Raw genomic sequence first — 19,173 nt, 5'->3', positions numbered from 1 at the left:
GCGTCAGAGCCCGGAGAGCACCCGCTCTGCTGCGCCGCGGCCACCGTCGCCAGTGGGATGCTGGCACGCACAGCACCCACATAACCCGCGGTGACGCGCCAGCCTTCGAGCGCCTGCACAGGCGCCGCGGGCGCGGTTGCATGGAGGGCATGGGGCGAGGTGGCGGCGCGCATGTGAGTGGCGGCACCGCGTGAAATCATGCGTGTGACAACATGCATGCAAGGACATGCGCAGACGATGCTGGCGCGGCAGAAAGGCGAGGCAGTTGCAGCGCATCACCCATGCATCGGCCTGCACACAAGCAATACAACCAGTAATGGTACATTGCTATTTGCCAGGGTCCGACGGCACCCGCAGCGCCCTACACAGCCGACCCTGCTCCCTCCCCGCCCGCCACGCGCCCGGCCGGCCCCTGACGCCCTCCTCGCGCGCAGTGTCGTTCGCGGGTGACGCACCAGCCGCTGGTTGATGGTGTTGCAATTCAGCAAGACGTTGCGCAACTCAACGGCGCCTGTACCGAGCTGTACATCCAGTTGCTCCAAATCAAGGTCGGTCTGCAGGAATTTCCCGACGCTGCGCTTGAGCACAAACTTCAGGACCCGCCGCAGCGCCCAGTCAGCCGTGAACATCGCTCCAGCGGCGCCGCAGCGGCGCAGCGGCTGAGGGGCCGGCTGTTCAGGCCGGTGGCACGCACAGTGTCGTGGGGAGCGAGCGTGCTCACAGCGCCCGGGCCGCGCGCGACGCGGGGCGCCCCGCGCGCGCCGGGCGCGTCAGGGGCCTGCAGCCTGTCGTGTGGCAAATGGGAGCACGCTTTGAGTCCTCGTAGCCCGCGAGGGGGCCGTGGTCGCTTTCACCGATGCATGCACTCACTCCAGTCCTCGTGCTCGATGGCTGGATTGTGATTGAATCGTGATATTAATCTCACCAAATTTATCGGCGCTTCTTTCCGTTTCAATCGCCTTGGCGCCCTTGCGGTGCCCCCGTGCTCAGCAACAGAACTGACGCAGACGAGACCACGACCTTGGATCTACTCTCACCTCTCCCGTATTTTAGACGAAAATTTTTAAAAGCAGCATTTTGAGCAGTTTGACGTCTACACGCATCAAATCCTGCATGACAATTGCCTTGCTCAGAGCACGGGGTGAACCCATCAGCGCCTGGCAGCGGCATGGTGGTTCGGGAACGTCGGCACCGCGACACAGCATGCTAATCGGGTGTGACAGCTAGCGCCGGTTGCCGAGGCTTCAAGACAGGCCGCAAAGTGCGCGCTCTGGCGCAGCGGTCAACACTGAACGCACGTGCAGGTTGACCGCGGTGCTGCATTAGGTGGCCGCGGGGCATGCCGCCAAAAGCAATCAAGAAAACTGATGTCGGAAAACCAGCCGAGAAGGAACGGCTGGCATGGGCTGAGGCGGAGGTGCAGTCGTTGAACCGGCTGCTGGACATCAAAGCGCACGAGGTGATGCCACTACATCATTGCAGCTGAGCTAAGCTGCAAGGGCGCGCGGGCACTTGTTGAGGTGGTGACGAAGCGGCGCGCGATGATGCCAGAAAGGGCCTTGTCGCAATTGAAGTGGAGGCCTTGTGTTCCTGCAAACTCAACATGACAGCATGTGTGTTGTCGGCGCAGTCACGTAACAGCGGGCCTCACAGTGTCATCTGTTCGTGCCAGGCCACAGAGGCGCGCCATGCGGAGCGGGCGTGGCGGCAGCGCGCCGAGGCAGCCGAGGCTGCGCTTGATCAACTTCGCTCCGACATGCTGGATGTTTCTGCAGACATCAAGCGGCAGAGCGAGGTGGGCCAGAGGCGTGTGTGCGTGGGAGCATTTGATGTGAGGCAGCCTTTGTGTTTGCAAGCCTTGCAAAGTGCAACACACAACACCAAGTAATGGAAGCATCTACTGCATAGCATTGCATTGCATACGATTCAAAGCCGCCGATATGGCTGTCCTGGTCCCAACAGGGCGCAAGGGAGCAGCTGGACAGACGGATAAATGAGCTGGAGGGTCAGCAGCGGGAGCTGCGCGGACAGCTGGAGGAGCGTGAGGCGGCTATTGTGGGGCTGCAGAGCCGGATGGGCCAGCAGCAGGGCCATGAGGCAGAGCTGGTGAGCGTGGGTGAGGCCAGGTGCAGGTTGGCTGGCGTGCTGCATGCTCACCGTGGCCTGGCGCCAGCAGCCGCTGTGTGTTCAGTCAGGGATGCTGAACCTTGGCAAAATCCGGCCCTTGCCGCAGGAGTTGCGCCACCAGCAGCAGATCAAGCAGATGCAGGCAGAGTTCGCGGCGATGCTCAAGGATACACTTGAAAAACTGCAGCAGCGGCTGGAGGAGCGGCACACGGGCAAGGCTGTTGCCTTGTGAGTAGTGTTGTTGCAGCACCCGATGTTGCGGACGCCTTCACTCATTCACGTGTTTGTCCTTCACAGTGCTGCAGGATGGCAAACGGTTTGTACAGCAGTGGAATGATGTCCATTGTGTGTTTGAGTTTGCAGGCTACGTGCAATGTTCCATGTGTCGGTTGGATTCTTGGAGGGAGAGGATGAGAGGATGGACCGGGGTGCAGCAACCAAAGATTCCACTGCAATTTGTCGGCTCTGCCCACGCGGCTGGGCGGTAACTCAGTAACGTATTGTTCAGATCCCGCATCGTGCGCAACCAACTAAGATAAACTGCCAGACCTGAACTGCCCTGAACGCCACCTCACAGCCGAACTTGCCAGGGCCCACAACAACGCAACGGGACCTGCCATGGCCATAACGGGACCTGAGCGGCACTTGGTCACTGTCACGTCACTGTGACTTCCAGCACCACCAGCTGTCCTGTAGCACTTGGATGCTGGGTGCCGCAGTCTGTGTGCTATCGTACGGCACTCGCGGTGTCTTCAGACGCTGAGACATGATCTGGGAGCGATCACGCAGCGCAAGCTCTTAGTAGATTATTTTGTGGGGCTCCATGAGCTCGGATGGCAGGCGTCTCTCAGGAGCAGGCAGCATGACCAGCAAGGCGAATGGTGCAGCCTCGGGTAGGGATCTGCAGCCCGTGCCGGAGAGAGACACATCTCCTACACACTGCGGAATCAGCAGGGCGCACAGCGGTGGCTCCAGCAGGTGGGATTAGGGGTGATGTCTGTCGTTCGGGAGTTTGAACCGGCATCCTCAATCAAAACCACGGTCTGCTGACGCAGAGCTGGAGGCTACGCTGCCAAAGCATCGACGACGAGGGCCTCTGTGGAGCTGCCCAGGGACCTGCCAAAGTTCTCAAGCACAAGCAGGTCGGCGCTGGAGCAACAGCCAGTGAAGTGGCGCCGAGGCCCCTGCATGGCTACTGATCGAGCTCGGCAGGAACGCCAGCCGATGTCATTGAATCAAAGACACCTGTCCCTCCCTCCCTTGCCGCTTACTGCCGGCAACAGCTCACCCAAACCCACTTCGTGAACCGCAAACTGCCCAGGGCTTCCACGGCTCTGCAGCGCCAGTCGTCGGGGCTGCACGGCGGCCCGGACGTGCTGTCCAGGAGTGTGGACAACCTCAACCTCAAGGCCCTCTCGCAGCCCCCACGCAGCGCGCGTGCGGGCTCGACCTACTCGGCCGCTTCATCGGGCACGCGGACGGCGTCCGGCCAGGGCGGCGCCACCGCTGGGGCGCCAGGGTCGGCAACCAAGAGCACGGTGCGGGTACAGGCGGCGGGGCGCCGCAAGCTCGGCATGGCTTTGGGCTTGCATGCGTTGCACGGCAGTACTGCGTCTTGGTCCGCCTGCGTCCCTGACTTGACCCCGCTGCCTACCGACGCGCAGGGCAGCAGCAGCATATACGCTACGCCGCGGCGATCATCCGACGTCTCCTCTCTGCTGAGGCCCTCCAACTCGCGGCTGCCCAGCTACGCAGCACAGCACGGGGCCGCACCCGGCGGGCCGGCGCGCGGGGCGGGCGCAGCTCTCGGCGCGAGCAGCGCTGCTAGTCGGGGCCACTCAGTCGGGGCTGCAAGCAACCCCCCGCGAACCACCCTGTCGACGAGCCCCGAAGCTGGGGCCCCTTCTGCTGGTGAGCGACGTATGCATTTACGGGTTGAGCGGCTGGCAGAGGCGCTTCCAAGGTTGTGCACCTGCGATAAGGCGTCTTGCTTCACACAGCACACCCGATGGAGCTCAGGAACACCACTACACTTCCTGCATCCTTAAGTTCAACATTGTCAACGTGCACCAGCAGCTGCAGCTGCGGAGCTGGCACAGGCGCACACACGCCTGGAAGCAGAGCAAGCTGAGAAGGCGCGATTGCAGGTGCGTGGCGTGTTGACTATCTGGCTACGGTTGCCATTGATGTGTGTGCTTTAACACTCGCAAGTAAGCCCACCTCAGCCTGCGCAAGTGAGGACGTGCAAGCCCACGCAACCGCTGCACGTGCTCATGCAGGTTGCGCTGGCACGATCGGAAGGCGAACAGGCGGAGCTCCGACAGCAGCTGCAGCAGGGCCACGCCCATGACAGCACGGCCCTGCAGGTTTGTGGCAGCCCAAAAGGCGTTTGTGCTTGCTGTTCGCACATGACGCATGTCATGCGTCAGAAGGCATGTTGCTGACTCTCAGGTTGTGGGATATCATTCGCCTTCTAACGCTGCGCTTGCATAAATCAACTCTTTCTGCTGCATGCAGGAGGCGCGCGCACAGGTGGCGGACCTGCAGCGCCAGCTGGATGACGAGCGCTGCGGCAATCTGGCTACTTCAACCACTTCTGAGCTCATGCGCACGGTGGGCACTGATTTCGTGCGGCCTGCAGTGACAAAGGACCTCCACTCCGCATTTCTGCCCGTAAAACCCCATGTTGTGCACGGCTTTGAGCAGGCCAATGAGTCAAAACAGCAGCAATGACCACCGCAGGAGAGTGCCACTGCTGCTACAAAGCAGCCGAATCTGCCCTTTCCAATGCTCCTTGCCAGGCCCTGTCGCATAACATGACCAGCACAGCACAGCTGCAATTGCGCATCAACGAGCTGATGAGCGAGTTGAGCGAAGTGCAGGTGAGCCGCTCCATTGTCTAGCCTCAACGCTCACCCTAGCCGACCCTCCTGCACGCCCTGCAAGGACTTAGGTACAGCGCATGCGGCTGAGCAATGCGCATGCACGACTAATTGGTGTACGTCGCTGCCGGTGCGCGCATGCAGGTTGAGAGGGATGCGACTTTGCAGCAGACCATGGTGCAGACGGATGTACTGGGGCAGATGCATCACAAGGTGAGCAACGCCGGTAATGCTGCAGCATTTTCTAAACAGCAGCTTCCCAGCTCGGTTTACCAGGCCGAGCTGTGCATGTTACGTAATCAATAAGAAATCAATATGCCTGGCATTCACAGCCGTCACAGTCTCTGAACAAAGTCCTTTAACAAAATGCAGATTGACCTGGTCAAGGCGGAGCTGATGGCTGCCCAGTCCCTGAACAAGCAGCTGCACGAGCAGCTCATGGACGCGCGCCATGAAGAGGTGGGCGCTGGGAGATGGCCTCCAAGCTTAACATGTTGTGTGTACAACGTTGCACTTACCCACTGCCGACCGCCCAGCCCTATGACATCGGCGCGCCTGTTTAGCGAAAGCATCTCATGTAAAATCACACAAGCCGCCGCCGCCTTGACGCGCCCTTGACCCATGTGTCTGCCACCAGGAGCACACGCCCAGCCCGCGGCTGGTGCAGCTGCAGAAGGATCTGCGGGACGCTCGGCGCCGCGAGCAGGCCGCGACCAGCGAGGCGGCGCTCGGCGCAGAGGAGATGGAGCGGCTTGGCCACGAGCTAGCGGCGGCCAACAGCAAGGTCAACCTGCTGCAGGTCGCGCGCAACCAGCTGCAGAGCAAGGTTGGTGGCGGCACCATTCTGTCTGCGCGCACAGCCTTGCCTCCCTGCCTGTCGAGCTTCAGGCAATGGCAACCATGCAGTTTCGTGCTAAGTGTGTGCCTTGGCGCAATCTGCTGTTTGCCTGCACCGTACATCTGTCTGTATCACAGGTCGAGGCGCTGGTAGAGAGCGAGGAGCACCTCAAGAGCCGCGAGGCGGCGCTTCGCAGCAACGAGGCGGCGCTCAAGGGGGCGCTGGCGCAGGTGTGCAGGCTCGCTGTCCCCATGCAGCTTGCATGACGCGGCCAGCAATTTAAGGGTGGGACTGCAGCGCCCCGGACGCCGTAAGGGAGCACGAGGTGCGTGCGCCTTGCGCTCGCTGTCATTCACATCGCGCGCCACTAACGGTCCCGCGCGCCCGCAGAAACTTGACGAGCACCAGCAGCTGATGAACGTCATCTCAGAGCTGCAGCGCCACAAGGCCGGGCTGGAAGGTGCGCCCAGGGCAGGAGTACTCGCGCGGGCAGCCTCACCCCACCTGGACCCCCACAATTTGAAGATGGTGTGGTTGTGCAATGCGATCACGGTCACAGCTGATTATTTTGCGCATCTTTTGTCTACCCTTTCCATTATGCTGTTGATTACCACAGCCCTCGCTGCCGCCATGACGCTGCACTTCTGCAGGCACCCTGGAGGAAAAGCGCGCGTCGCTCACGGCGCTGGGAGCGCAGCTGGCAGGGCGTGGCAAGGCGCTAGCAGGGATGGAGGGGCAGCTGGCCGAGCAGCAGAGGAACCTCGACCGCCTCACGGGTGAGCTGGGGCATGGGGGCCGACTGCTGGTCATTTCTGAGCATTGGTGCATCAAACGAGCGGGCGGCAGCAGCCTAGGCCACCTTTTTCAAGACGTAGAATTGCGTGTGTGGTGCAAGCACACAAACACTTCATGAGATGCTTGTGCTTCCGTCACAGGAGAGATGCGCGTTGCGAACACGGATCGCGTCCGCCTGGAGGAGGAGCTATCGGACATGGCGGCAGCCCACAGCGACCTGCAGCAGCAGCTGGCGGCGGCGCGGGACGCGAGCGCGGGGTCTGCAGCCGTCGCGGCAAGGGCGGCTGCGGCAGAGGGGCGCGCTGAGGAGCTGGCAGCGGAGGCGGAGCGGCTGACTGCTGAGCTGGCGGAGGCCACGCAGGTTGGTTTTCAGGCTGCGAATCTGCTATCTGCGGACCTGCAAGCCTGCGACACGCTGCGAGCACAATAACAACGAGAGCAGGCACGTTTTAGCAAGATGCCTTGGTAGCCAGCGGGGCGCCGGCAGGGGCCACATTTGCTTGACCTTAATGATACTGGCTGTTACCTGCTATGTCCACACAGCTGGCCGAGGCGCGCTCCGAAGCGGCGCAGGATGCTGAGATTGCAGCGCTTAAGCGGCGGCTTGAGGCTAGTGAAGGCCAGCAGGTGGGTTGACGTTCCATTTGCTGCCACCGCTCGTGGCTTGCAGCGGGAGCAACAGCTCGGCCTGCCGCAAAAAGCAGTGCGCATGCGCAGCAGTCCGCTGGCAGAGCCCTGCAACAGCAGCAGCAGCAGCAGCCACAGCAGCGGCAGCAGCAGCTGCCTGTGTCTGAGAAATCAGTTTGACACTGTTGCTGCCCCACGTTGGGGGCCTGTTCCGCAGGCTGAGCTGCATGCAGCTGCTGCCGCAGCCGTGACGGAGCGCAATGCGCAGGCGAGCCATGCGCGCAAGCTGCTGGCGGACGCTGCCCGGCTGCAGGAGCAGCTGAATGGCGCAACTGAGGACATCTTCACGCTGCAGGTGGGCATTGGCCCACTGTGCCCTGAGCACGACACCATTTCGACTTGTCCAGAGGCTGCTCTGCTCCGCGTCATTCTGCACCCGTGGTGCGCCAAGCGTTTGCAGCCTGGATTCACCAATTGCCCAGCAATTGCCCATGGGCACATAAGGTACACACACACACACATATACACATATTCACACACCATCATACACAACATCTTCCCACCCCTTTCTCCCACATCCCTTCTTATTTCTTGCTGTCTCCTCTCTCTGACGTGTAACAATGCCAACAGAAGCAGCTCAACACCGCCATCAAGCGAATCGACGTGCTGCAGGACGAGAAAAACGTTGCCGTAGAGGCGCGCAACCAGGCGGCGGCGCGCGCGGACCAAATGCAGGCGGCCAAGGAGCGCCTGCCGGAGCTGGAGCAACAGCTGGCGCAGCTGCAGGTAGGCTGTGCGCCCGACATGGCGGTGACAAGGATTCGGCATGCCCCGCCTTGGTGCTCTGCGTCAGGCTTGGTCGGTCCAGAGCGGCGCTTCAGCCCTTGCGCAAGACCCCCCACCCACACACCGCATGCCTTCTCAAATAAACCTCCCAACACTTTCAAACCCTCAAAATTGCAAACCAGGCTGACCTGCGAGCCAGCAATGAGCTGTGCGCGGCGCGCGATGCGGAGTGCCAGCAGCTGCTTCAGCGCGCCGCCGCCCAGGGCACGGAGCTGGAGGTGGCACGTGCCCAGCTGGCAGAGGCGGCGGGGGCAGCCGCACGCTTGGCAGGGGTGGAGGCCGCGCTGGCTGCGCAGCGCGAGGGCGTGGGGCGTATACATGAGCTGCTGCGGGCGGCGGAGTCGCGCGTGTGCGATGCGGAGGAGCGCGCCAGCCGAGCAGAGGCGGAGGTGCGGCTCTCACAAGAGGCGCAGGCCGAGCTCGAGAGGCAGGCGGCAGGGGCGGCCGCTGCGCAGCTGGCAGCAGAGGAGGCCGCGGCCGCGCTGGACGCCGGCGAGCGCGCCGCGCGCGCCGCGGCGGCCGAGTCGGCTGCGGATGCACGCGCCGCGCGCGAGGCCGCGGCGCGGCTGGGCGAGCAGCTGGCGGCGTCTGTGTCGTCGGGGGGCAGTGCGCTGCGGGAGCTGGAAGCGCGGCTGCAGCACGCGCAGCAGAGAGCGGAGTCCCTGGCCACAAAGTGCGAGGAGGCACGCTGCGCGGCCGACGCTGCGGCAGCGCGCGAGCGCGCGGCGCAGCAGGAGCTGCGGCTGGCCGAAGTCGAGGGACAGCGGTTGACGCGGGCACTGACGTCCGCACAGGCAGCCGCGGAGAGCGCCCGCGCCGACGCTGACGCAGCCCTGTCTGCGGCGGCGGCTGAGGCCGCGGCAGCGGCGACGGCGGCAAGTGTCAGGGTCGAGACCAACGCGGCAGCGGCGCGCGTGCGGGAGCTGGAGGGGCAGCTGTCTGCGCTGTCAGCACAGCGCGCGCGCTCGGCGCGGCAGTCCAAGATGCAGGCGCTGCAGCTGAAGGAGCTCGAGGCTGCAAAGGTGGACCTGGAGGCGCAACTTGCAGCCTTCCACCCTGAGGCCGCGCAGCCAGGCAGCAAGGCGGCCAACATGGCAACAGCGGCCTCAGCAGACGTGGAGTTAGGCGGTGCGGCGGAGGATCAAGGGGGGACTTCGACTGGCGAGGGTGCGGCTGGGGGGGCGGGGGCGGCGGAAAGCGGGGCAGAAAGCGGGCGGAGGCGGCGGCGGGGCGCATTCGGGCGGGTGGTGGTGCCCATGCTGCAGTGGAGCGGGGTGATGAGTGCGCTTGCCATGGCGGCGGCGATGGCGGCGGGGCGCGCCCAGCAGCTGGAGCAGCAGCAGCAGCCACTAATGCAGCAGCGCAGCACCAGCGGATGAAGGGATGCCAGCACGTGGACACCTGCCCTGCCACAACAAGCTTCGGACTCTGATCACTTACTCATCGTTTTGTAGCTGACATATGGACCCACAGAAGCTTGCACCTGGCAATTGATCATGTTGCGACACTGCGTCTGTGTGCAGTCTGTTGGGGCGCCCTGAGAAAATCTTGCCCACCGCCGCATCAGCTGATAGCGGTACTGTAAGTGCAGTGCTGTGATGAATTAGGCCGTCCTCCTTCCTTCGGCCAAAAGGCCCTCTTTGAGGGGCTCATGCATGCGCAGTGTGGTCAACAGAACTTGGTCAGATCAGCGCGAGCATACACAAAGCTACGGGACGAAGCACAGCCCCAGGGCAAGCTAGCACCTTTGGCCTGCCAAACATCCCACATGCCAGAGTGATCGACATTCACATGCCCGCTGCGGCTCCCAGCTTCCCGTTCGATGCAGCTGGGTCGATTTCCGAGCCGTGCATGCTTCCGTGGCGATCCGTTGTTGAAAATACGTCATATACGTTTTTACCTCAGCTATCAACATCGCCGAGGCACGTCTTCACGCTCCTCACTCCTCCAGCTGGAGGTGCGCATGGCATGGAGGGCCGGCCTTTACCCGCATCACTCAAGTCGGAGACATTTCACGCCATCCAGAGCTCAGTGTCAGGCCAAAATGCTTGACCGTCATGGCGCGAGTCGTCGTCAGCCTTGCTCCGCCCTGCTCACAACGCCCTCCCACGCTTCCCAGGCTTTGCTCAGGATTCTCATAACAGCTTTCAGTCATGCAGCCCGAGGCCACCTCCAGCGTGGATGTGCCCAAGGCGGCGGCGCCCGCGCCCGCGCGCAAGGCAATTGCGCGCTTCGGCAAGGGCGCGTGGAGCAGCTTTGGCAAGGGCGCCACCGCATTCGGCTCCATGTTCAAAGGGCCGGAGAAGCCCCTGCCTGAGCAGACGATGGAGCTGCAAGAGATGAGCGGCCACCGAAAGTCTGCGTCGCTCAGCAGCAGCGTCGTCTCAAGCGACCTGGAGCAGTCGATTTGATCCGGCCCTTTTTGCCACCCTCCCGCGGCGTGGCCGCTCAGCCCCAGCGCTTGCCTGCAGAGGCCAGTGCATGGATTCTGAGACATACTAACATGATTGTACGCATGTACGCCTTGGCAGCCACGGTTTCGGCCTGAAGATTCTGATCATTCTTTTTTGGATTCCCACCAACGGCGCCAGCGCGTCGTTGCCGGCATGCCGGACTTGGTTGGCCCTGGCAAGTGGCCATGCTGATTTGCTCGTTCACCATCTTTGTCTTTCAGACTGGACTGAACGTCAGGCCACAAACTCACACGCACCGCCCCTGTCGCGTGCCGAGGCTGGTGCGAGTGTGTCTCGCACACGCCATCAAGCAGGAATCCGCGCGGCGACTGTGCGGTCAACAGACAGACAACTCAAACCTGGTATGCCCTCATTGATGTTCCAGCGGATTTTCAGCGGATTTTCATCCGCCTTCCTTTTGGTAGCGCCCCCTTGCATTTTGCGTCTGCCTGCATGCAATGAGCGGCGACAAGCGGAGGACAGGAGCGATAAATGCACCCCACTCAGGCCCTCTGCTTTCATAGCCCACTTGCGTGCTGCTGCTGCGTTCTCGTGTGTGTACACTAGAGGCGTTGATGCCAAGCGTGCCATGCAACTGCGCCGCTCCATGTAACCCTGAGACGGTGTCCCTTTGCATGTGTGCTTGCACCCACTGGATGGGCGGCTCTGGGTAATGCTGCCCGCCGGGCATCAGTGCATGTGATAGCGCAGGCTTTTGTCAGCCACTCACAAGCCCAGCCTGTTGGGCAGGGCGCGAGCCGCTTGCCGCAAAGTGAATAGCGCTGCTTTGGGCGTGCAGGGCGAACCCACGCGATGAGCGGCCGCGGGGTACGGTGGGCGGCGCAGGTAGCAGAATAAGGACACCCACGCTGCCTGCAAAGCAACCAGCGTCGGCCCGCGCACACTGCGCAGAGGTGAACAGCTTTCAGTGGCAGCAGCGTCGCGTGCATGTTGGGGGAACAGGACTCGCAGCAAGGCTGCGCCACGCGGCTAGTCACAGGTGCGGCACACCGCACTGGGGTCGAGTACGTTTGCGGCGCGCAAGTGGGCCGCGCGCGCCACGCCGTTGTTCTCTCATGCCAGTGAAAACGCGGACTGGGTTGCGTGGGGGCGCGGCCTCGCGCAGGAGCCCGCAGGCGCTGCACGGCTGGGGCAGCTGGGCAGGAAGGCATTATGAAGGGGAACGGCCAGGGAAAAAAGACAGACGGACGAAAGCGCAACTGGTGGAACCCATCAAGTGGAGTGTTCGAGAGCCGGCCGTCCGCATTATTTGGCTGGTGGCGCCGCCCTTGGCCAAGATGAGGGCTCACCGCGCCGCCAAGCATGTGTCAATTCTGATCGGCACACGACCGCATCGCACGGCGAGAGTGGTGCGGACTGCATGCGGAGGGAACAGATCACGCGATGAGCGTATTCGCGGCGCAAAATCACACGCACAGGCATGCATGGGCAAGTACACGGGGCGCAGAGGGTTTGTCAACCCATGGCGGGCAGGGCGCTGGCCCTCTCGACTCAAGCGGCGCGTTGGTCTCTCGGCATCCCTCAACGGAGTCAGCGCCTGCCTCGCAATTGCTTGGCCCAGGCACAGACCGGGTGGCGCCCCACGTTCAGGAAAAAGCGGGGAGGGCAGGGCCCCTGGGACAGCACGCTCACAGCCACTCGCTCAGCAGGCTGATGCCGTTGCGCAGCTGCTTGCTGGTCCCGCGCTGCGTCCGGAAAAACCTGCAGGGCAGGAGCCGGGGCGCCCGCACAGGGAGGGTTCAGGCCAGGCCGAGGCACAGCAGGAGGCAGGGTGGGGTGCAGCAGGGTTGGACCGCGGCTCCGAATTCGCAGGTGCGGCCAGCAGCACACTGACACTGCGCCTGGGGGCATGCGCAAGGCCCCAACGCTAGTCGACGCGCGACGCGCCGCGCCCCGCCTCTCATCAATTGCAAGGCGCCCCGCGCACCTGAGCGCCTCCACAAAGCCGCGCAGCTGCTGCTGCCCCATCTCGGGGCGCCGCGCGGTCACCACCCCCACGAGCCCGTGCAGCCACCGCTCAGAGGGGCTGCAGCCGATCTGCATCAGCGTCCGCACGATCTGCTCGAGGTCCTCCAAGGAGTATGAGTCATCGGCGTCGCCGCTGACATCAGCGATGACGTCACCGCCGCCGCCCGCCACCGCCCGCCAGAGCGCTGGCGGCGGCGACTCATCGAAGAACCGCTCGAGCAGCGCCGCCGGCGGGCTCATCCGCTGCTGCAGCTGCGCGCGCGCAAGGAGGGTCGACAGCGCCGAGCGGCGCAGGCGGCGGCGCCGTTGGCCCGCGGCGCCCGCGCCCGCGGCCTCCCCTGGGGGGGCCGCCGAGTCGGCGTCGATCCGCTCAAGTTGGGAGACCAGCCGTGGCCAGTGCAGCGCGACAAACGCCGCGACGCGCCGCTCGCACTCCTCTGACACCACCCAGCCCGCGTCCACGCGCGCCATTGTCCACTTGTTGCTGGCGGCGAGGCCGCAGGCAAACGCTGCCAGCGCGGCCTGCGCCTCAGGCGGCGCACCCGCGGCGGCGCCGCCGCGTCCGGGCCCTGAGCTGCCACCGCCCGACTCTTCCTGCAACAGCCGGTCGAGGTCTTCTAGGAACGCGTCGGTTGTGGCGCATAGGAATGACTCCCATGTCCCCGTGTCCGCCACCGCGCGTGGCAGCGCCCAGCGCGGCGTGCCAAACCCGATTGGCAGCGGCGACGCTTCGGCGTGCAGCGGTAGGCGCCCGAGGGCGGAGACGAGCGCGGCGAGGCGCGCGGCGCCAAACGTGTGCAGCTTGGTGGCTGCGGCGGCGCGGAGGGATAGGATCCACGTGCCAGAGAGGAGGAGGTCGGACAGGCATTCCTCCCCATCGGGGCCCGCGGCCGCGGCCGCCTCGGAGAGCGCCCGCAGCTCGCCGACGAGCTCCGCGGGGCGCCGCTCGGGCAGCTGCATCTCCTCCGCCACCGCGGTGCGCCAGGCGGCAGCCACGGCGGGCGCGGCTGCGGGGCTGCTGCTGCTTGCAAGGTCGACGCCAGCGATGCAGTGCGGCATGACGACGCAGTCATGCAAGGCGCGCGTGGTGAAGGGGGCTACCCGCGGCACCGGCAGCGCTTGCGTATGTTTGCAACATCCCGTGCGAGCCGTTTCATGTCGGTGCGCGTGAGTCCTGAGGCCGATGGGATGGACTGCGACTCTGTGCATCGCCGGTCTGCGAGATGGGGCCGGGCGGTGCTGTATATTTGAGATGATCTATATTTAATGATCAGAACGACTTCTCAGGAGGCGTTGCACCGCTCTCACTCGCAAGATTTGAAGCCAAGCGGCACCACGGGTTACTCACGTCACTTTCGTGTGCTGTATCTGCCTCAAAAGTTTTGGCGCGTCAAATTTGACTCTTGTTTGCAATCTCAGCATGAGATCACGGGGTAATTGACACCAAACTTAAGAATTCCTAGCAGGCTACTTGAGCGGAGCAGAAATGGTTGTGTAATTGCTGATCGTACCCACAAGTGATGCTCACATGCAGCTGCTGGAGGTGGGCCGGCGGTGTGCGTGGGCGTGGCCGCGTTGTTGGTCGGCGCACGGCGCGCAGCTTGCAAGGAATCAAAATGCGTCGTGCGCCAAACGCCTTTGCTGCAGGACTGCCGCTTCGTCATCGACCTTGATGGCTGCGGCGGCAACTCGTTTGAGGACCGCCTCTGCAAGGAAATAGGTGAGCCGCGCCAGAGTCACAGCAGCACCCCGCGCCATCCCATTGACTGTGTGCGCAAGCTCGGCCATGCAACCCTGGGCCCCAAGGGCCTGCGAAGCTGAGCCAGCCCCCGCCCCTTGCCCTTGCGCCCATGGAATCGCCGACGCGTTGTGCAGCCGCCCTGGGCGGCGAGGTGGTCTCATCTCTCGAGGCGGGGTGCACACATGTGGTCGTGCGCCACGCGCAGCAGGCCATCCTGCAGCGCGTGGAGGCGCCGCACGTGCAGGTGGTGGCCGCAGAGTATGTGACCGCCAGCGCGGAGCCAGGGAGGCTGCGGCGGCCGCCGCCGGTGAGGCCGCGCGCACACAGCAGCAGCATGCCTCTTTCAATGGTCCAGATGCAAGACTCGGGCTGTCGTGCGCTTGTTTGGCATTGTATCGGCGGTCAAGAGGCTGCCAATTGGATGGGCGGGCGCGCTTGCTGCACCCCAGCCCCCAGCAAATTCGCGCAAGCGACGCCTGGTCTTGGGGGCTGGCGCGCCAGCACGGTCGTGGGTGCAGCAGCAAGCATCCCAACCTCACGAGCCGCCGCGCGGCGGCGTGCACACAGGAGGACTTCCCGCCCTACCCGGGCCCGGCCATCCCTGGAATGGCAGAGTCCGGCTACGAGATTACCCTCTCGAACATCAAGGTGTGGGCTGTACATGTGGCCGGCGGCACATCTGGGGATGATGGCAGGGGACACTCTGCTTTGCTTCTCAACACAGCAGCTGCAGAAAAGTGGCCAGATGGGTTGGGCTCATCAACACTGGGCCGCTGGGCGCACTCACGCACTGCATGGAGCACTGAAAGCGCAGCTCCCAGACCAGCAGCCGCATGCACAATGAACGGGCATGTCAGCGCCTCCCATCATGCTCGGCCTGCCACCTGCCTCCCTGGCACATGCACTCTTGCAGGGCCCCGACAGGGACATGGCGCGCTACAGGATCCAGGTGGGCGTCATGCATCGCAGCACGCGCAGCACGCGCAGCACGCGCAGCACGCGCAGCACGCACAACATGCGCAGCACGCGCAGCCCATCCCGCATGTACAACTGCTGCGCGCCCCGCCCATCGCCGGCTTTAATTCTCGCATCCCCGCTTGTCCATGCATCCCGAGCGTATGCCAGCCGAGTGACGCGATGCGCCCTTGGCTGCATGACCACCGCGCGGCCTGCCGCCCTGCCCTTTCCACTGCAGTGCACCGGCGTTAGGTTTACGGGGGCGATGGCGCGCACCGCGACACACCTGGTGGTGCAGCTGCCGCTGGAGCGCTCCCAGAAGACCGCCACCGCCGACTCGTGCGTTTCAGGGCCTGGGGCGGCATTCATCGGCTGTGCGCGTGCGCCAAGGCACGCCCTGCCTGCGATGGCACTTCCGCGCCGGCTTGCTCCAGAATTTGCGTGCATGCGCACGCCCACGCGCGCCCACCACGTCTCCTCACCCATGCGCACGCGCGTGTGCTCGCGACCGCCGCCCAGGTGGGGCGTCCACATTGTGACGCTGGACTGGATCAACGCGTGCCTTCTGGAGTGGCGCCTGGTGGACGATGCCCCCTTTGTCGTGCCCCCGCCCAGCCAGCCGCCTGCGGCGCCGGCAGCGGCCGCCGCGGCACCGCCGGCGCCGCGCAGTGGGGCCGGCGAAGGGCCCCAGCTGGACCTGGAAGCGGAATTTAAGACGGAGCATGGTGAATTCCCCGCGTCGGGCGCAGCCGACAGCGCGGCGGCGGCCGGGGCGACGCGGCCCGCGGGCGGCGCCGCGGGCCCGGGGGTGAGCGAGGAGCGGACGCAGCCGGACTCTGGTGCTGGAATGCGGCAGTCGGCGCCGGTTGTGCTCGAAGAGCACTTGGGAGAGGGGACGGCGAATGGGGATAGCGGACAGGCGCCCAATCAGCAGGAACAGCTGCCGCCGCCGCTGCAGTCGCCGCAGCAGTGGCGTGAAGCATTGGAATTGCAGCAGCCAACAGGCGCCGCGCCTGTGGGTCCGGTAGCCGGCAGCCCCCCGCCCCAGCCCTCCCCTCAAGCAGCCAGCAGCCTGGATGGCCGGCAGCTCTCGCCCGGCGTTGCAACCCCTGGCGATGCAGCAGCTGCCGTTGAGGTTGCAGTTGCTGAGAATGAGCAGAGCCCCGCCAGCCCGGCCGTTGGGCGTGCGGGTGAGGCAGGGGAGGGCGTTGCCGCCGTCCAGGGCGGTGACACGGAGGAGGGCGGCGGGACAGAAGACGAAGATGAGGATGCCATGGCGGAGTATCATATGGAGGAGGCAGCAGCGGCGACAGCACTAGCAGACGCAGCTACACCTGCGGATGCGGCAGACGCAGCGGCGGCAGCAGCAGGAGCACGAGCGGCAGCAGCGGCAGCACTAGCGGAGGCAGCACCAGCAGACGCAGCGGCAGCAGCGGCAGCACCCGCGACCGCCACGCCGGCGGCGCCAGCAGAGGTGGTGGCTGAAGCAGGGCAGGCAGCAGAGGGAGCCGCGCGGTGTCGCAACGAGCAGCAGGAGGGGTTCTCGCATCACGAAGACGGCGGCGCGACGGCAGGGGCGCCCAATGCATTAGCAGCGGCGCCCGCGGCTGCAGCAGCGGCGCCACAAGCAGCAGAAGAAGTGCCGCACGCGAGCGAGGCGGACGCCAGCAGAGGCGGCGACAGTGATGGCGGCGACGGCGACGGCGGCGGCGAGGACGAAGAAATGGCGGACATGGAGGAGGCGGGCGGCGGCCTGCCGACCACGCAGCCGCTGCCAGAGCATGACGGCTTTCTGGGCAGCACGCAGCCTACTGGCGGCGGCTGGCAGGAAGGTGCTTCTGAGGATGAGGAGAGCCAGGGGCAAGGGGCCGGGGCCGCGGGGGGCGCCGACGCACCAGAGCTGACGGCAGGAGAGGCGGGTTTGCAGGAGCCAGGGCCTCAGTCGCCGCGCGGGCCCTCCTTGGAACAGGTAGGTGCGGCGGCTGCAGCATGGGGCTGGCAACAACAGGTCCCTGGCGCGTGTGGCGGCGCGCTTCGCTCGGGGCCGGGGGTTTGGTGCGTGCCGCCGCCCTGTGGGTGTTGCACCGGTTGGCGTTGGTGCGCATCCGAGGTTGACCGGCCGCCTGGGTATCCCGACTCCCGCCTTAATACACCGCAGGCCGCGGCCACGGGCGCCCTGCAGCAGGCGGCAGTGCGAGGCAGCCAAGACGCCGCCGCTGCCCAAGGCGCCGACCCCAGCACTAGTGCGGAGGACGGAGGGCCCGCGCCCAGCAGCCCGGGGGGCAGCAGTGCCGGCGCCGCCGGTGCCGTGTGCGCAACGGGGTCCCCCGAGCGCCCGACGGCTGGAGGCGCGCCGGCGGCGCCGGCTGCGGCGTCCACGCCATCTGGCAATGCCGACGTCGGCGGCGTCGGCCGACCGCAATGGCGGCGCCCGCCGGGCAGCGGCGACGGCAACGCCGCCGCCGCTGCCGCCGCCGCCGCGGCTCCGCCGCACAGCGCCGGCGGCACCGGGGTCAGCGGTGGCTGCCCTGCACCGTCTTCTGGCGGCGCGGGCGGCGGCTTTGGCCAGGCGCTTCGCTTCTCTCAGCTGGGCGATCTTGTGACAGCGCTGGCGCCATCGTCCGGGGAACACCTGGGCTTTGGCCTTGCGCCGATTGGGGTTGGGGCTGATGCGAAGGAGGAGGACAAGGAGGAGATGGAGGAGGACGAAGGGGAGGAGGAGGAGGAGGCGCTGCGATCGCTGCTGCATAAGCAGCATCCACCGCCGCCACCACAGCAGCAGCAGCAGCAGCAGCAGCAGCAGCAGCAGCAGCAGCAGCAGTCGGAGCAGCAGCAGGAGCCGCAGCAGGCGACGGCAGCAGTAGCCCAGCCTCGTCAAGAGAGTGGTGCCCACAGCCAGGGTGACGCCGTCTCAGAGGGGGCAGGACTCTCCCACGCAGAGGCGCGCTCAGTAGCGGAAGTGGACGCCTCGGCAGCGGCGGCGGCAGCCGGGGTCGTCGCTGCAGCCGAGCAGCGAGCCGCGGCGGCTGCAGCGCGGGCAGCACAGGCGGAGGCGGCCGCCCGGGCCAGTTCTAATTGGCAGCACAAGCCGCTGAAGCGCATCAAGCGGGCGCGGATAGGCGGCTTGGTGACGGCGGCGGGTGTTGGTGACGGGAACGCGCCCCACTCTGCGGGCCCATCCGTGAGCGGTGCACTGGCCGCCGCTTCTCCAGCTAAGAAGCCCAGCGGCCGGCGCAGCAGCGTGCGGCGCATCAGCGCGGAGCAGGCGCTGGGTGCTGTGCTGGACAGCACACTCGGCATTCACAATGCTGATGACAGCACGGCCCACCACACTAAGCAGCAGCAGCAGCCGCAGCAGGCACAGCAACATCGGGAGCAGCGGGAAGGGCGTAGGCAGCAGAAGCAGCAGCAGCAGCGGAGCGCAGCCCACGTCGACGACCAGAGGGAGGAGCCCGAGGGGCTAGAGGAGGGGCAGCCGCGGGGCAGCAGCAGGAGGCGGCGCGGGGCGCCAAGCGCGGCGGCAGCCGAGAGGCGCGAGCAGGCATCGGGTCGGCCGGAGGGGGCCCTAGGTGGCAAGGAACCTTCCAGGCGCAAGCCGCCCACGCAGCAGGCAGAGGCTCCGGCGGTCACTTGCGTCGAGGGAGACCGCAAGGGGCGCGCGGTGCGCAAGGGCGCCGCGGCAGGCGCAACCGCAGCTGCGGCAGCCCCGCTCGAGGCGGCGGCACGGCCTGCCGGGCGTGCGGGAGCGAAGCGCGGCAAGCGGGGGCGAGTGGAGGAGGATGATGGTGATGAGGGGGAGGAGCAACAGGCTGCGGATGAGGAAGGCCCACCAGCGGCTCAAGCCACGCCAAAAAAACGAAATGGGCCTTCGAAAGGCGGCCAGCCGCAAGCCGCGCCCCCGCCGCCGCCCAGCCGAGG

At 65.5% G+C, this 19,173-nt stretch overlaps 5 protein-coding genes across 5 annotated transcripts in view; 3 read left to right on the top strand and 2 right to left on the bottom strand.

Annotated features, from left to right (window-relative positions):
• Nucleotides 1-455: 455 nt before the first annotated feature.
• Nucleotides 456-629, bottom strand: MNEG_2829 (hypothetical protein; the record flags this gene model as incomplete). The annotated part of the gene is made up of 1 exon (XM_014048700.1): nucleotides 456-629. A coding segment is annotated over one exon (174 nt), but the record flags the coding sequence as incomplete, so codon positions are not given.
• Nucleotides 630-1,756: 1,127 nt separating this feature from the next.
• MNEG_2828 (Adventurous-gliding motility protein Z) lies at nucleotides 1,757-9,494 on the top strand (the record flags this gene model as incomplete). Its single annotated transcript, XM_014048699.1, has 20 exons — nucleotides 1,757-1,795; nucleotides 1,963-2,106; nucleotides 2,234-2,355; nucleotides 3,449-3,665; nucleotides 3,792-4,038; nucleotides 4,204-4,274; nucleotides 4,407-4,493; nucleotides 4,645-4,740; nucleotides 4,929-5,009; nucleotides 5,154-5,222; nucleotides 5,382-5,468; nucleotides 5,647-5,835; nucleotides 5,985-6,077; nucleotides 6,238-6,307; nucleotides 6,498-6,623; nucleotides 6,783-7,003; nucleotides 7,186-7,269; nucleotides 7,313-7,624; nucleotides 7,900-8,055; nucleotides 8,238-9,494. The coding sequence occupies 20 exons, from the start codon at nucleotides 1,757-1,759 to the stop codon at nucleotides 9,492-9,494; spliced, it is 3,768 nt and encodes a 1,255-aa protein (XP_013904153.1).
• Nucleotides 9,495-10,268: 774 nt separating this feature from the next.
• Nucleotides 10,269-10,526, top strand: MNEG_2827 (hypothetical protein; the record flags this gene model as incomplete). The annotated part of the gene is made up of 1 exon (XM_014048698.1): nucleotides 10,269-10,526. One exon carries the CDS (start codon nucleotides 10,269-10,271, stop codon nucleotides 10,524-10,526), a length of 258 nt encoding a protein of 85 aa, XP_013904152.1.
• A 1,691-nt stretch (nucleotides 10,527-12,217) lies between these two features.
• Nucleotides 12,218-13,616, bottom strand: MNEG_2826 (hypothetical protein; the record flags this gene model as incomplete). Its single annotated transcript, XM_014048697.1, has 2 exons — nucleotides 12,218-12,290; nucleotides 12,517-13,616. The coding sequence occupies 2 exons, from the start codon at nucleotides 13,614-13,616 to the stop codon at nucleotides 12,218-12,220; spliced, it is 1,173 nt and encodes a 390-aa protein (XP_013904151.1).
• A 469-nt stretch (nucleotides 13,617-14,085) lies between these two features.
• MNEG_2825 (hypothetical protein) overlaps nucleotides 14,086-19,173 on the top strand; it is a gene marked incomplete at both ends in the record, with an annotated part of 7,626 nt that continues 2,538 nt past the window's right edge. The window contains 8 exons of the mRNA XM_014048696.1: nucleotides 14,086-14,100; nucleotides 14,205-14,277; nucleotides 14,433-14,605; nucleotides 14,866-14,946; nucleotides 15,212-15,247; nucleotides 15,494-15,594; nucleotides 15,775-16,063; nucleotides 17,414-18,128. Of these exons, the coding sequence (XP_013904150.1) occupies nucleotides 14,086-14,100; nucleotides 14,205-14,277; nucleotides 14,433-14,605; nucleotides 14,866-14,946; nucleotides 15,212-15,247; nucleotides 15,494-15,594; nucleotides 15,775-16,063; nucleotides 17,414-18,128 (1,483 nt within the window). The remainder of the gene's footprint in view (nucleotides 14,101-14,204; nucleotides 14,278-14,432; nucleotides 14,606-14,865; nucleotides 14,947-15,211; nucleotides 15,248-15,493; nucleotides 15,595-15,774; nucleotides 16,064-17,413; nucleotides 18,129-19,173) is intronic.

Source organism: Monoraphidium neglectum (genome assembly GCF_000611645.1).
Source record: "Monoraphidium neglectum strain SAG 48.87 unplaced genomic scaffold scaffold00334, whole genome shotgun sequence".
NCBI classification, from domain to species: domain Eukaryota; kingdom Viridiplantae; phylum Chlorophyta; class Chlorophyceae; order Sphaeropleales; family Selenastraceae; genus Monoraphidium; species Monoraphidium neglectum.
This window is presented reverse-complemented; position numbering and strand designations above follow the sequence as displayed.